Below are 13,266 nucleotides of genomic sequence, written 5' to 3'. Positions count from 1 at the left end.
TGAGACCACAGCAACCCAGAAAGGCAAACCAGGGGTTTAGCATGGGTTAATTTGGGCAAGTCCCACTTTGGAAAGCACTTGAAGAGGTTGCCACAGCTCATGGTTGCAGTGAATCATGAGGAATCCCCCCCCAGAAGCTATTTAAACCATAGATTAGAGCATTAAATAACTGCTTTAGTGTTAGCTTCTATCTTTGAATTTCCAGTTAGCTTCTCCCCTCACCCTGAACCTCAGCACCACTTCACCAGCCTGATGGCAGGCACTGAGGTTTCACATGCTCCCACTGAAGCCAGGGCCCTGATTTCACCGCGTTTATTGGGGGAGGAAGGGGAAGGATCACTACACGGTAGAAATCATCTGCTACAGGAGACAAAACCAGTTCCCTGGCTTAGAAATTAGGTAGATGCTTTTCTGTGTATGCTTAAGGCAAGAGGCCTATCGGAGATCCATCAGGACTACGTCTCTCTCGACTACTGACACGTGATTGCAGGTCTGGAAGAGAAGAGAAAAAGGGGACAGGAGATTATCCAGATGTTATCCAGCTCAGGTGAGTCTCCTCTACCTCCTGACACGACCTGCACCCAGAGTCCTTCACAGAACAGCCCTCATGGACCAGGAACCAGTGCCCTGCCCAGTGCCACAGAGAGCACAGCAGGACACAAATACACATCTCAAGCCTTTGCCACCTCCTCGACCTGTTTCTGCTCTGCATCACACCAGCACGTGCTAACAAGAGCGAAAGCTTCTGCACCTCAACTCTACCTCCTGACACGACCTGCACCCAGAGTCCTTCACAGAACAGCCCTCATGGACCAGGAACCAGTGCCCTGCCCAGTGCCACAGAGAGCACAGCAGGACACAAATACACATCTCAAGCCTTTGCCACCTCCTCGACCTGTTTCTGCTCTGCATCACGCCAGCACGTGCTAACAAGAGCGAAAGCTTCTGCACCTCAAATCTAGAAGAGACAAGCCCCTGCCAGGCTGACCCTCCTGTCCTGGGTCACAGCCTAGCACACACACAGACACCAACTCAACTCATGGTCCTGCAGCCCCTGCTGCCTCGTGGGGTCACTTACAGTGAAGAGAGGGGGGTCTTTGGAGTGCGGGTGGAATCCTTTCTGCCGGCAGGAAGATATCTCATCCAGGCCATGCTCTGTCAGCTTGAAAAACCCCGTCCTAGAGCAAATAAACACAAGCTCTGTGGGGGTCAAGCCTCTGCAAAGAGAAGCCCCTCTTCTGGGTCTCAAGGAGCACACTTGAGCCTGCTCATCTCAAGTGAGAGTGGAGAGGGATGCTGCAGGTCACCCCTGTGCCCAGGACACTCCTCCGCAGCCCTGCGGCTGCAGCCAGTCTCCTTGCATAGAATCCAGAATCCCCGACTGGTTTGGGTTGGAAAGGACCTTAAAGCTCATCCAGTTCCAACCCCTGCCACGGGCAGGGCCACCTTCCACTAGAGCAGGTTGCTCCAAGCCCCTGTGCCCCAGGGAGGGGCCAGCCACAGCTTCTCTGGGCACCCTGTGCCAGTGCCTCAGCACCCTCACAGGGAAGAGCTTCTGCCTCAGAGCTCATCTCACTCTCCCCTCTGGCAGGTTAAAGCCATTCCCCTTGTCCTGTCCCTACAGGCCCCTGTCCAAAACCCCCTTTCACAGGTGGGCAGCCATTGCCCAGATACAACCCCCCCAAACCAGCTCAGAAGAGCTCTCAACTCACACATGCTCTTCCAGCCTCGTTTCGTGGCTTGACACTTCATTCCCCCACCAGGAATCTGATAGAGGAAGGGCTGTGGTAAAGAGCCCTTCCATACCTCCTTTCAGCACATGCAGAGGGAAAGGCCTTCCCTATCCACATCCATACTTACTCCTGGTATTTTGGAGAACACACGATAGCAATGGACTCTGGCAACATCATCTGGTAGGAGCAGTGTGTGTGCAGGTCGACACTGGAGAGGAAGGCTGTTTGTGTGGGGTGAGTCTGCAACACAGGACAACACAAGAGAGGAAGTTATGGCAGGGTTGGAGAAGAGAAGGCTGTTCCAGAGAAGCAATACAGCTCCTTGGATTGCACAGAGAACACACATACACACTGAAAACGGGTTTGGATTGTCCCAAAAAATCTCGTCTTTCTCCATTCAGAGTAAGTAGAGGAGGAATCCTACATCTCTGGCCATATCCCACAGAAAGTCACACTTTGAGGCACAACACTGCCAAAGCTCTTGAAGATACCACTTCCACCAAGATGGCCAAGGGTTGTACAGGCAACCACCACCTCACAGATGGATTTCACAGCCTGAAGGTCTGTCTTAGGGGGTTGTTTTTGTTGCCAAGACCAGCAGAAAGGTCCAAGGAACTCCTGAGGGTCCCTGAATGTCGCAGGGCTGTCACTGAAGAGTTAACCCCAAAAGCAGCCACCCTGCAAGTACCAGGCACTCTGCAGCAGGCATTTATTTGTCAGAGCCCTCGAGGCAGCTGCTGCTTTCGAGAGATTACTCAGCAGCACCAAACATTTTGCTTGGCACGGATCCGACTGCCAAAGGCTCCATAGGGACAGGGAGCAGGGCAGTCCTGGAGCCAGCAAAGGAATCTGGAGCTGGCACAGCCCAGGACAGAGCAGCACAAAGCTCCCTGTGAAAGGCAGCACTACTACAGGGATGCAGCACAGGAGAGGCCCTGTGCTGAGAGCAGGAGCTTCGGATGCCCCAGCAGTCAGGGATCCCACTGGAATCAGCTTTTAGGTGGATGAAACATGAGCTTCAGGTATCCCACTTCAAAGGGCTTGATGCTTTAGGAAGGGACCCAAAACATAGGCCTGGGTTTCTCCAGCAGGGTGAGCAGTGACTGGGACGGCACCAGAGGGAGAAATTCAACCAGAGGATGCTGCCTGCTCCATGCCCTCTCCAGACCAAGCTGTTGGAGCAAGTGCAGAAGCTCTTCCCTGTGAGGGTGCTGAGGCCCTGGCACAGGGTGCCCAGAGAAGCTGTGGCTGCCCCATCCCTGACAGTGTTCAAGGCCAGGTTGGACAGAGCCTTGGGTGACATGGTCTAGTGGGAGGTGTCCCTGCCCGTGACAGGGGGTTGGAACTGGATGATCTTAAGGTCCTTTCCAACCCAAACTATTCCATGATTCTATGATCTCCTCCAGTAAACTCTCCTTTCCAGCCAGTTGGGAAGTGAAACAGGAACCAGAGACTCACATGGATCCAGCCCAGTGTAACAAGGCTGTGTTGATCCTGGATCATGAAGAGCTCCTCCTCATTCTCTGTGTTGCAGTAATCAGGGCCCCCGTGCTGCTTGGGAACGATGACGTGGGTTATGGTGAACTCGTTCCTCATCTGCAAGGCAGCACAGGGAGGCTGTTACCCACCACACACCCCACGCAGGAAACAAAGGTAACTTCCTGAGCTTTGGAACATGGTACTTCTGCACTCAGCACTCAGGGGCCTGGCCAGGGGAACAGCAGGTCTGGAAACAAGCCCATGGATGCATCCACCATCCATTTATGGGTCAGAGAAATGGTAACTGGAAGTAACTGACACAGGAGTCACAGGATTTTCTGAGTCTGAGCATGACACGTGGCTTTCTATTTCATTTCCCCTGCTGTGCAGAGCACCCACAAGAGCTCAGAGAAGTCCTGGACACCCACAGAATGAATCTCTCCACTCACCAGGAGATGATGCCTCATAATTAAACAATCATCAAGAGTCTGGAAGCAGCTGCATTGCAGAAAGTTGTTACATCAAACAAATTCATCTCCTTGCAAGCAAAGCAGCCCCAGGCGACTCGGGGAGACAGGCTAGAGCTGCCAATAGAAACTTGGGGCACACAAACACTCTCTGGGGGAGAACTAACTGTCTCCAGATAGTGTTTGCACAGCCTTGTCTTGGTGAGGGTCCTAGTTCACAGCTGGGACACCTCAGTCCTGCTGGTACCAAAAGGACAAGGCACCAGAGCTGCCTGTCACTGGCAACATGGGAGTGCTTGAGGCAGGTATGGCAGGAGAGGAAACTGAATACCCATGGGGAGTTGGCAGCTGGCACCTCACTCGGTGTGAGGAAATCCTAACGGAAAAGGGAGGAAAAGGAGAGGGAGATCATCCTCTGGCATGACCAGCAGGTCACAGGAGCTCTGCCCCTCTGCTCTGCTCTCATGAGACCCCACCATGTGCAAGTTCTGGTGTTCCCAACATCAGAAGGACATGGAGCTGTTGGAGCAAGCTCAGAGGAGGCCACGAGGATGATCAGGGGCTGGAGCAGCTCCCGTATGGAGACAGGCTGAGAACATTGGGGCTGTTCAGCTGGAGAAGAGAAGCTGCTGGAGACCTCAGAGCAGCTTCCAGTGTCTGAAGGGGGCTACAAGGATGCTGGAGAGGAACCTTCATCAGGGACTGCAGTGACAGGACAAGGGGTGATGGGTTCAGTCTGAAACAGGGGAAGTTCAGGTTGGAGATAAGGCAGAAGCTCTTCCCTGTGAGGGTGCTGAGGCGCTGGCACAGGGTGCCCAGAGCAGCTGTGGCTGCCCCATCCCTGGCAGGGTTCAAGGCCAGGTTGGACACATGGGCTTGGGGCAACCTGCTTTAGTGGAAGGTGTCCCTGCCCTTCTTGCCGGTGGCAGGGGTCTGGAACTAGAATCATAGAATGGTTTGGGTTAGAAAGGATCTTAAGAGCATCCAGTTCCAACCAACTAGATGATCATCCCCCAAGTAGGTATCTTTCATCTTTTCCAACCCAAACCATTCTAGGATTCTATGCCTCATGCTCACATGAAAGCTCAGTCACCAGATAAACTGCATTACAGCCTCCTGTGGCAAGAATCAGGGTCCTCCAGCCATTTTCAAAGCTATAACACCTTGACAAAAGGTCCCTGTGCCACTTGAAGGGTCTTAATCAGGATTATCACCTTACCAGCTTACCACAGAGGATCCCACACGTCTCCACACCCCGGATCGTGTTGGCATCAGCCAGCTGGAGGAATTTCTGACAGAGCTCCCTAGGGACAATGACCTGGCGAAGGATACTTATACCTGCACCTGTGGGGAGAATGAGAGCACAGAGACAATCAGGGACACTGGAAAAAATGAGCCTTTAGGTCAGCACCTGAAGGGATTAGGCTGAAAAAAATAATCCTAAAAACATCAGCTGCTCTAATGGTGACCCTCACAATGGCAGTCACAGGCACTGAAGTTGCTCAGATGTTTCACAAAGGACAGTCACTACCTCTTTCAAAACAGGGTAAAGGAACATGGATAGAAAAACACCTTTAGCAATGTGTTAAACCCCCAGTATTTTGTTAATAAAAACGACCCCCTCCTCCCCTTACTGAATGTCATTTAAAGTAAGATGTGTCACTGGTCAAGAACTAGTCATTGACAAGTGTCTGAATCAGTATTTTGGAGCCATATTTAGCCAAAGAGGAGGATTCAGTCCGCCTAAGCCAAGAACTCAACCCCAATCTCCAACATTCGGATCTAGGAAAGCCAGACAGGCTGTAGCCTCTAGATCAGCAGAGAGATTGGGCTGGAGAAGCAAGGTGGGGGCAATTCCCAAGAGGAAACAGTTCTCCTCAGCCCTACAAACCTTTACAGGACAACAGGGACAACATCCAGTGACTTGGAAAGCCAAACCCCCAGATGGGATGGAGTCACCATCAGGTACTTCCAAGAGCCTCCCAACAAATCAGCTCCTTGGCTGCCTGGCTCAGCCCAGCAAGGGAGAAGGGTGCACTGAGGGGTACTAACTGTTTTCTGTGCTTCCCAAAGCACTGGGTTTCAAAGATCTGTCCACAACAGGAGGTTTGGATGAGACAGTCCCCGCTGATGGACTTGCAGGATGACCTGGAGACATGGGAACCTTTGGGATTAAATCAGTTGGCGGCTTTTCCACGCCAGGAATGAGGGGCCCATCCAGAGCCACGGGACTCGGTTCTGGCTGTCCGAATTCCTGCACTATCCTCAGCCGCTCCTTCTCCAGCTCCTGTCGTCGGATCATCTCCTCAAAGACATGGAACTGCTCTTGCTCTGCCTGCTGCTGCTTCATCAGGGCTACCCGATTTCTCTCCTCTTCCAGCTGCTGCTGCAAAGCCAAGTTGTGTGCAAATGCCTCTTCCTCCTCTTTCTGCAAGGAGAAACACAGCGAGGGCAACACAACCTCATGTTGTGACAAGGAGGGAAAACCCCCAACCAACCAACAGCCCCAGCTCACACTGCCTCCAAGATGCACAATGAAGAGGGGTGCAAAGGGACCTACATCAGAGTCACTCACACATCAGAAGCAGAGACATGATCACAACAACCCTGTGCTGCAGTGATGAGGTTGGACCCTGCAGGCTGGGGTTACCCAGACATCACATTCCAGAACACCCAGGGAGCCCTGGAGACCTGCTGTGCTCCAAACCCCTTTGTGGCTGAGGGTCTTCTGGGGAGCACAGGCCTCCAGTCTCCTGTCACTCACCTTCTGCTCCTTGTACTTAGCATAGTCCTTGGCGTACCTCTTTAATAGCTCCTTCTTGAGCTCTTCAGCTCGGGGGAAGGCTACTTCTTTCAGTTTCTGAAGGGAGGAAACACAGTCAGGAGAGGGTGATAGCCCCAAGGCAAGGAAAACAGGACCTGAAGAGATGCAACAATCAATGGACAGGCAGCACCCAGAGGTTATAAACCATCCACGAGGCAGGAAGGGCTGAGTAGCTCCACCACCATGTGTGGACAGGCTTGCAGACAGGTTGTAGCTGGGTGACACAAACAGCAACGCCAACAATGCTGAGCAAGAGCTTAGGCAGCAATGCCCTTGGCTCTTCTGGTCAGTGTTGAGGAGAGCAGCAGTAGCTTCTTGTGTCCAAGAATCCTATGGCAGATCCCTTGAGGACCACCACGCTGAGCATCCAGCCACCATGGATGGAAAAGCCACGTGGTCTTTAAGATGCAAGGAGTTTAATAGGAATGAAAAGACATCCCAGTGCTCAGCAGAAAGTAAACGGACAACCACAGCCAGCCCAGAATCATGGAATGGTTTGGGTTGGAAAGGACCTTAAGATCATCCAGTTCCAACCCCCTCAGGCTCTCAGGAAAGAACTTCTGCCTTATCTCCAGCCTGAACTTCCCCTGTTTCAGTTTGAACCCATCACCCCTTGTCCTATCCCTGCCATCCCTGATGAAGAGTCCCTCTCCAGCATCCTTGTAGGCCCCATTTGGATATTGCTTCCCAGTGTTTGTGTGGCTCACTCACCCCAGAGCCATGAAAACCCCATAGGGTTGACAACCCCAAAGGATTCTCAAAAGCAGCATTAAAGTCTTGGCAATGTTACTACTCACTTTCACTGTCTCCCTCTTCTCGGGTATGACAGCAGTTTTGTAATCACGGTGCTGTGGCAGCTTCTCAATGAAGAGCCTGTAAAAACAGGAGAGAAACTGCATCTCAGAGCAGAAAGGGACAAACACAAGATACTAAGTGGCATTTTGGGGTCATGGATCATTCCCCTCCAGCACTGTCCCCTTGCTCTGCCACATCTCTGGGCCCTGTGCTCCCCACAATCAGGACAGTCACCTCCTTTCTGCAGGAAACCATCACATAACAGCCTCCTGAGCTCTTCATGCACACATATCTCATCCAGGCCCAGGGGAGCATCTCACACCTGGACTTTGGAGGTGATCCTCAGGGATAAATGCATTTGTTTTGGACAGAAACATTAATAAGCTGGTCTAAACCACCAAGGACTCTGGCAGAGATTCAGGAAGGTCCTTGGGCACCTGCCTGCACCTCTGTGAGCATCCAAGGGGATCACACACAAGCTCAAGGATTCAGCTGACTCAGTGCTCACATGGTCCTTCTGTACAAACGAACAGTTCGTGCCAGAGATGGGGAAATCAGCTCACACCTTGAAAAGAGAAAACTTGCAGGAAAGCTAAAAGCAAGTTCACAACATCCACAGCTTCTGCATCAGGAGCCTTTTGGCTCTGTGTCCTCAACCACTCCTGAAGGGCAGGGCAGGGCAGGGTTTCAGGCAGCAGAGCTGCTTCTGTGCAGACTTCATAGAACCATAGACTGGGTTGGAAGGATCCTCAAAGCTCATCCAGTTCCCCCCCCGCAACTATGAACAGGTTAATCTTCAGTGTCACTGCAAATGGGGTAACCATTTTCCCCTTCCAGGGAGCTCTGCAGTGAAGATGGAAGAGTCCTGCAAGCACTGGACCAAGGAAAGCCGCCTGCAAACATGGGACAATTCACTCTGGTTCATCTCAGTGAGGCTCCCCAGGCTTGAGGTATCCCTCAGTTATCTCTGTTAGCAAGTTCCCAGCTGTGCACAAGCTGACAGCGTGCTCAGGGTGAGCTTAGCTGAGTCCTTGTCTCCTGCTAGTGGAGCTGTGCTTGCTCTGAGTGTCCACAGAAGCCTGTGGCCATAAGGCAGAATCCCTGCCCTCCTCTGTGGCTCTCTGTTACACCACTTCAGCAGCTGAAGCAGGATGCTCTCCAGATCCTTTAGGCACAAGGAATAAGGGTAGTGAGGATGAGACTGTACCCCAGGGAGCAGCACAAACCAACCAAGCAGGAAGAACTCAGAGGGGACAGAGTGAGAACACTCCTCATGCTGAGAGGCCTGTGTGTGTGCAGTAAATAAACCCAGCTGCTTCAAACCTCAGTCCTCTGGGAAAAAGGAGGACTTCTGCAACCCCAAATGCTCCTGGTTGCCACGGAGAGGGTGAGGATGCTCTTGCCAGAGGCCACAGGATCAGCACAACCACATCACAGCCTGGAGCCACAGAGAAGCTCTCGCTCCATCCGAAACACACAGCGAGGAGGTCCCTGCTCCCAGCTAGTGGTTGTTCATGAAGTAGGTCACTGTGTTGAGGAGACAAAACAAGGCAGTGCTCATTGCCAGCAGCTAGCCGATTAAAATGGAAGGGATTAATTAAAAAGGATTAAGAGCAGATGCTGGCCTGGAGAGGATGGAAAAACCAGTGGAGGCAGCTGGGGTTTCACAAGTCAGGAAGGGGGAAAAGTGGGCAGCAGGATGAGAGGGGACTCAGGCTGCCAGAGGGAATCTCTGGGGCAAGACCAGGCAGTGGCAGGCTGGGGATGGAGGCAGAGGAAGGGCAGGAACTGTTCATGTTTCCTATTGACACCCCAGCTGAGGCTTGGCAACACTGGAACCAGGAGTTTTGGGCTTGTTCAAACCTCCTCCTGCTCCCGAGTCCACCCTGAGCAGCAGCTGTTTGGCACCGAGCAGCCACATCATGGGCTATTTATACTCAGTGCTGTGGCACACGCGCCAAACCACGTCCCTCGAGTGCCTTGAGACACCCCACACAAACCCCCAGCTCCAGCCCTGGCAGCTCAGTCACGCAGCAAAACAGGAGCCCAAACACCACAGAAAATGCATGTCTGCCTTTTTTTCTTTCTTATTTGGCTCTAGCAAAACCAAACCTGGTGTGCCTGAGGGGGATGTACGGAAAACATCCACTCGGATCAATAAAGAAGCTGTTCAAGACAAGAAAGCAGATGTCTTACAAGACACGTGTTAAAAGTCCAGTCTGGTTAGTCTTAAGAGATAGAACCATGCAATGGTTTGTGTTGGAAGGGAGCTTAAAGCTCATCCAGCTCCAGCCTCCTGCCACGGGCAGGGACACCTTCCCCTAGAGCAGGTTGCTCCAAGCCCCTGTGTCCAACCCGGCCTTGAACACTGCCAGGGATGGGGCAGCCACAGCTGCTCTGGGCACCCTGTGCCAGCACCTCAGCACCCTCACAGGGAAGAGCTTCTGCCTTATCTCCAACCTGAACTTCCCCTGTTTCAGACTGAACCCATCACCCCTTGTCCTGTCACTGCAGTCCCTGATGAAGGTTCCTCTCCAGCATCCTTGTAGCCCCCTTCAGACACTGGAAGCTGCTCTGAGGTCTCCAGTGAGGATCCATCTGGAGATTACTCCATGTCTAGACAAAACTGTCCTAAAAACAATGGTTCTCCAGGTGCTGCAACACAGATTGTGTAATTCAGGCCCAGGGGAGAGCTGTATAGGGAAATAAAGAGAGATCCAGCTTCCTAATGCCACACAGACCACGATGCACTCACCCCCACCAAACACACCAAGCCAAGAGGCTCTCATGTACTTCCCAGTCCTCCCCTTCTCAAAGGCACAGCCTGATGTGGGAAGAGCCTGCATGAGGTCAGACACTGCAGCAGGCAGCTGGGCTCTGAGGAAGGACAACACAGCACTGACTGCACACGTGGGTGAAGCCCTGGGGAAGGAATTCAGGTCTCATTTCCAGAAAGGGCAGAGCAGAGCAAGTCTCGTGAGAGACTCCAACTACCAGCGCCCCACTGTTGCCTTCTGGATCACTCCCCTTGGAGAAGGACACCCCTGCATCACCTGAGCTACAGCTTCACATCTTCATTTAAAGAAATGAGCTGGTGACATTAAGTTCTTATCTTTGGAGAAGCCAGGGGAGCATCCTCACTGGAGATATCACACCAAGGGAAGGTTTTTCCCCCTTCCTGGCAGACCAGCAGCCAGGCAAACATCAATGCCATGAACATTTGAAAGATGCTGGAGAGAAGAAGACACCAGCACCTACCAGTGTTATAATGAACCAGAGAAGGTGCTTTTAGTTCATTTGTTTAGTTAAAAGAGTTTCTTCTTTGGCCACAGCTACGTAACCAGCCTGGAAACCTTCCCAAGGGCTTTACACTCCCCAGCTCCCTGTGCAGCCTCCCTGTGATGCCCATAAAAGCTCAGGAAGTGCAAGGCAGGAAGAAAAGCTAAGCAGAGAAAAATGCATTGGATTTAAGGAGCAGGAATCCTGCCCACAGGGGTAGGGGGAGAGAAAAGCCACATTCTGGATAAATGGGCAGCGTGGGCACAGCAGAGACCACACCAGAGCGTGCTGAGCGGAAGCAGGAGGACAGGCTTTTGGCCAACAAACCTACAGGAACAGGGCACTCTGTGCCATTGGGGTATTTTCTGAGGATCCCAGTTTCCAGCCTTTTAGACACCAAGAGGCACAACCTACAGAGGCACATTTGTTCTGCTCATACTCCTGCTGCCCAGACACGATCCAGACCTGACACCACGTCACCACAGCGCACGCTCTGGCTTGGCAGGCACAGCAGTGGGGTTTCAGACCCAAGATGGCTCGTTTCTGGGCAGCTTTGGAGATGACAGCAAGAATATGCAGCTCTGCACTTGTCCACATGGAATGTAGACCCTACAGCTGGCGACCTGACAGCTGAAACACCAAGCAGGGTGTTGGCTGGGTTTATATATGATCTGGGGCTTTCTAGAAGGGTGCTCAGTAGCCAAGAAACTCATCAGTTGATTGGGATGAAGTTCTTTGGGCCCAGAACTCTTTCTTACATCCCTCCTGAGAAGGGTTTGGGGGAACATGTGGATGGTTGAGGGGGGATTATATTCTGAGATGTAAAACTAAATCTGCTCCTGGTCCCTGCACCCGAAGGAGGAACTCCCAGCCTGTTGTGTGAGGCTGTAGTAATGCAAGTGTAAAAGCAGGTTTCTCCTCTGAAGCTGGTTCATTAGAGAAACCACCAACTAGCCTCTATCTTTTCCAGGTAGATACCCGATACAGAGATCCTTGATCATGGATCCTTGCCAATCCATGTGATGTCAGGGCCAACCTAGAGACAATCAAGGCCAATCTAGCCATTCTAGAGTGATAAAACCAGCAGGAAGCATTGACAAAACCTCCCTCCTGCTGACAGGAGTATTCTCTAGCAGAGGGACAGAGGAACACAAGATGAGCCTGGTTTCAAAAGGAACTTTTACAAACAACCTGCAAAGAGCTGAGTGGTGTTTGTGGGTTTCTGCCTCGCTCCTTTACACCACCACTTGGTCAGTTGAACCAGCTGTATCCTCGCCTCTGTGGGATTCCAAAGGAGCAGAGCTCTGGATAGAACCCAGTTCTTCCAGCTCAGCGAGACCTCACGGTGTTCAGGCACACTCTAAATACTCAACACCAACCCCACAACCCCTTGTGTGGACCACAGGTTTGTTGCTCTCACGTGATGTACTTGTTGTACAGGATAAAGGCATGCTCCATGTTGCCCTCCTCAGAGTAAATGGTTGCCATGCGGAGGATCTCCACCCCAGAGCGGTAGTAGCGTCGTGGCGGGATGTCCTCATTCACTTCCACAGCACTTCCCACCTGGATCAGGCGTCGTACTCGCTCCTCTGGTGGGAGGCTGGTGTCGGCGTGGTCAGGCATAACCCCACACATCAAAGCTGTGGTGGGAGGGAAGTCAAACACGTCAGACCCAGCGTCAAACAGGTAACTCACCCAGTTTATGGAATCACAGAATGGGTTGGGTGGAAAGGACCTTCAGATCAACGAGTTCCAACCCATTCCATGGGCAGGGACACCTCACACTAGACCATGTCACCCAAGGCTCTGTCCAACTTGGCCTTCCTCTGTAGAAATCACCCCCCATCAGCAGAAGATCATTTAATTCACAGGCCAAGCAAGGTCCTGAGGAAGAAAACTGAGACAGGCCCAGCTCTTTTTGGGCACAGTGCTTGGATATTTACCTTTACAACCTGAAAAGCAGCCACAAATTTAAGATCAGGGAATGGTAATGATCACATGGGTTTGACAAACCAAATCCTACCCAAAGCAGCACTTCCTTCCCACTTGTCTCTCTGCACAACAGAACTAGGTCTGGTCACTGGTCTGGGGGGAGATGGTCAAAGCTTTTTATTCAGGCTCAAGCAGAAACAGCTTTACAACACTGCAGTGTTCACTGTTTCGCTTACACAGCAGCAAGACAAGGAGGGAGCTGAAGCCACTGTTGCTCAGCAGATCTGCCCTCACCCAACCAGCTCAAGCCCAAATTGCTCCTGCCTGGGCACAGTCACAGTCCCTCTCTGCTCCGTGCTGCAGGAGGCACACCCGACACCCCAGGAATGCACCTCGACCTGATCCATGTGCCTGCCTCTGACAAAGCCTCCTCACCCATGGCACAAGTCGATAAACTCACAGCAGAGAAAGCATCAAGACTGTCTGAGAGGCAACAAGACCACAAACACCCAGCAATGCTCTTCCCCCTCCACTAAAAGCAGTGGAAAAACCACCCTGAGCAGCTTAAGGGTTAAACTCCCTGTGAAACCACAGGGCTGAATCCACAGTACCTGACAAGCCCTCCAGCAATTCAGCTGCCACACACAGCATGTAATTGAGTCACAGAATAGACTGATTTGGGTTGAAGGGAGCTTAAAGCTCATCCAGTTCCAGCTCCCTGCCCACAGGCAGGGACACCCTCCACCACAACAAGGTG

At 52.2% G+C, this 13,266-nt stretch overlaps 1 protein-coding gene across 1 annotated transcript; it reads right to left on the bottom strand.

Annotated features, from left to right (window-relative positions):
- Positions 1-341: 341 nt before the first annotated feature.
- On the bottom strand, positions 342-12,214 carry STAMBP (STAM binding protein). Its single transcript, XM_010014033.1, has 9 exons — positions 11,998-12,214; positions 7,301-7,376; positions 6,444-6,539; positions 5,732-6,107; positions 4,899-5,023; positions 3,192-3,329; positions 1,861-1,973; positions 1,079-1,178; positions 342-492 (listed from the first exon to the last, which is right to left on the bottom strand). Exons 1-9 carry the CDS (start codon positions 12,210-12,212, stop codon positions 436-438), a joined length of 1,296 nt encoding a protein of 431 aa, XP_010012335.1. The 5' UTR covers positions 12,213-12,214; the 3' UTR covers positions 342-435.
- Positions 12,215-13,266: the final 1,052 nt, after the last annotated feature.

This window comes from Nestor notabilis, unplaced genomic scaffold (genome assembly GCF_000696875.1).
Source record: "Nestor notabilis isolate BGI_N333 unplaced genomic scaffold, ASM69687v1 scaffold27274, whole genome shotgun sequence".
Lineage (NCBI taxonomy): Eukaryota > Metazoa > Chordata > Aves > Psittaciformes > Psittacidae > Nestor > Nestor notabilis.
This window is presented reverse-complemented; position numbering and strand designations above follow the sequence as displayed.

Bases quoted from the DNA above. Each gene is read 5' to 3' on its own strand.
- STAMBP (XM_010014033.1), bottom strand. From the start codon at position 12,212: ATGTGTGGGGTTATGCCTGACCACGCCGACACCAGCCTCCCACCAGAG. The intron at 7,377-11,997 runs GTGAGAGCAACA...CTGTTTTTACAG, and splicing joins CTGTACAACAAGTACATCAC to GCTCTTCATTGAGAAGCTGC. The intron at 6,540-7,300 runs GTGAGTAGTAAC...TCCTCCCTTCAG, and splicing joins AGAAGAGGGAGACAGTGAAA to AAACTGAAAGAAGTAGCCTT.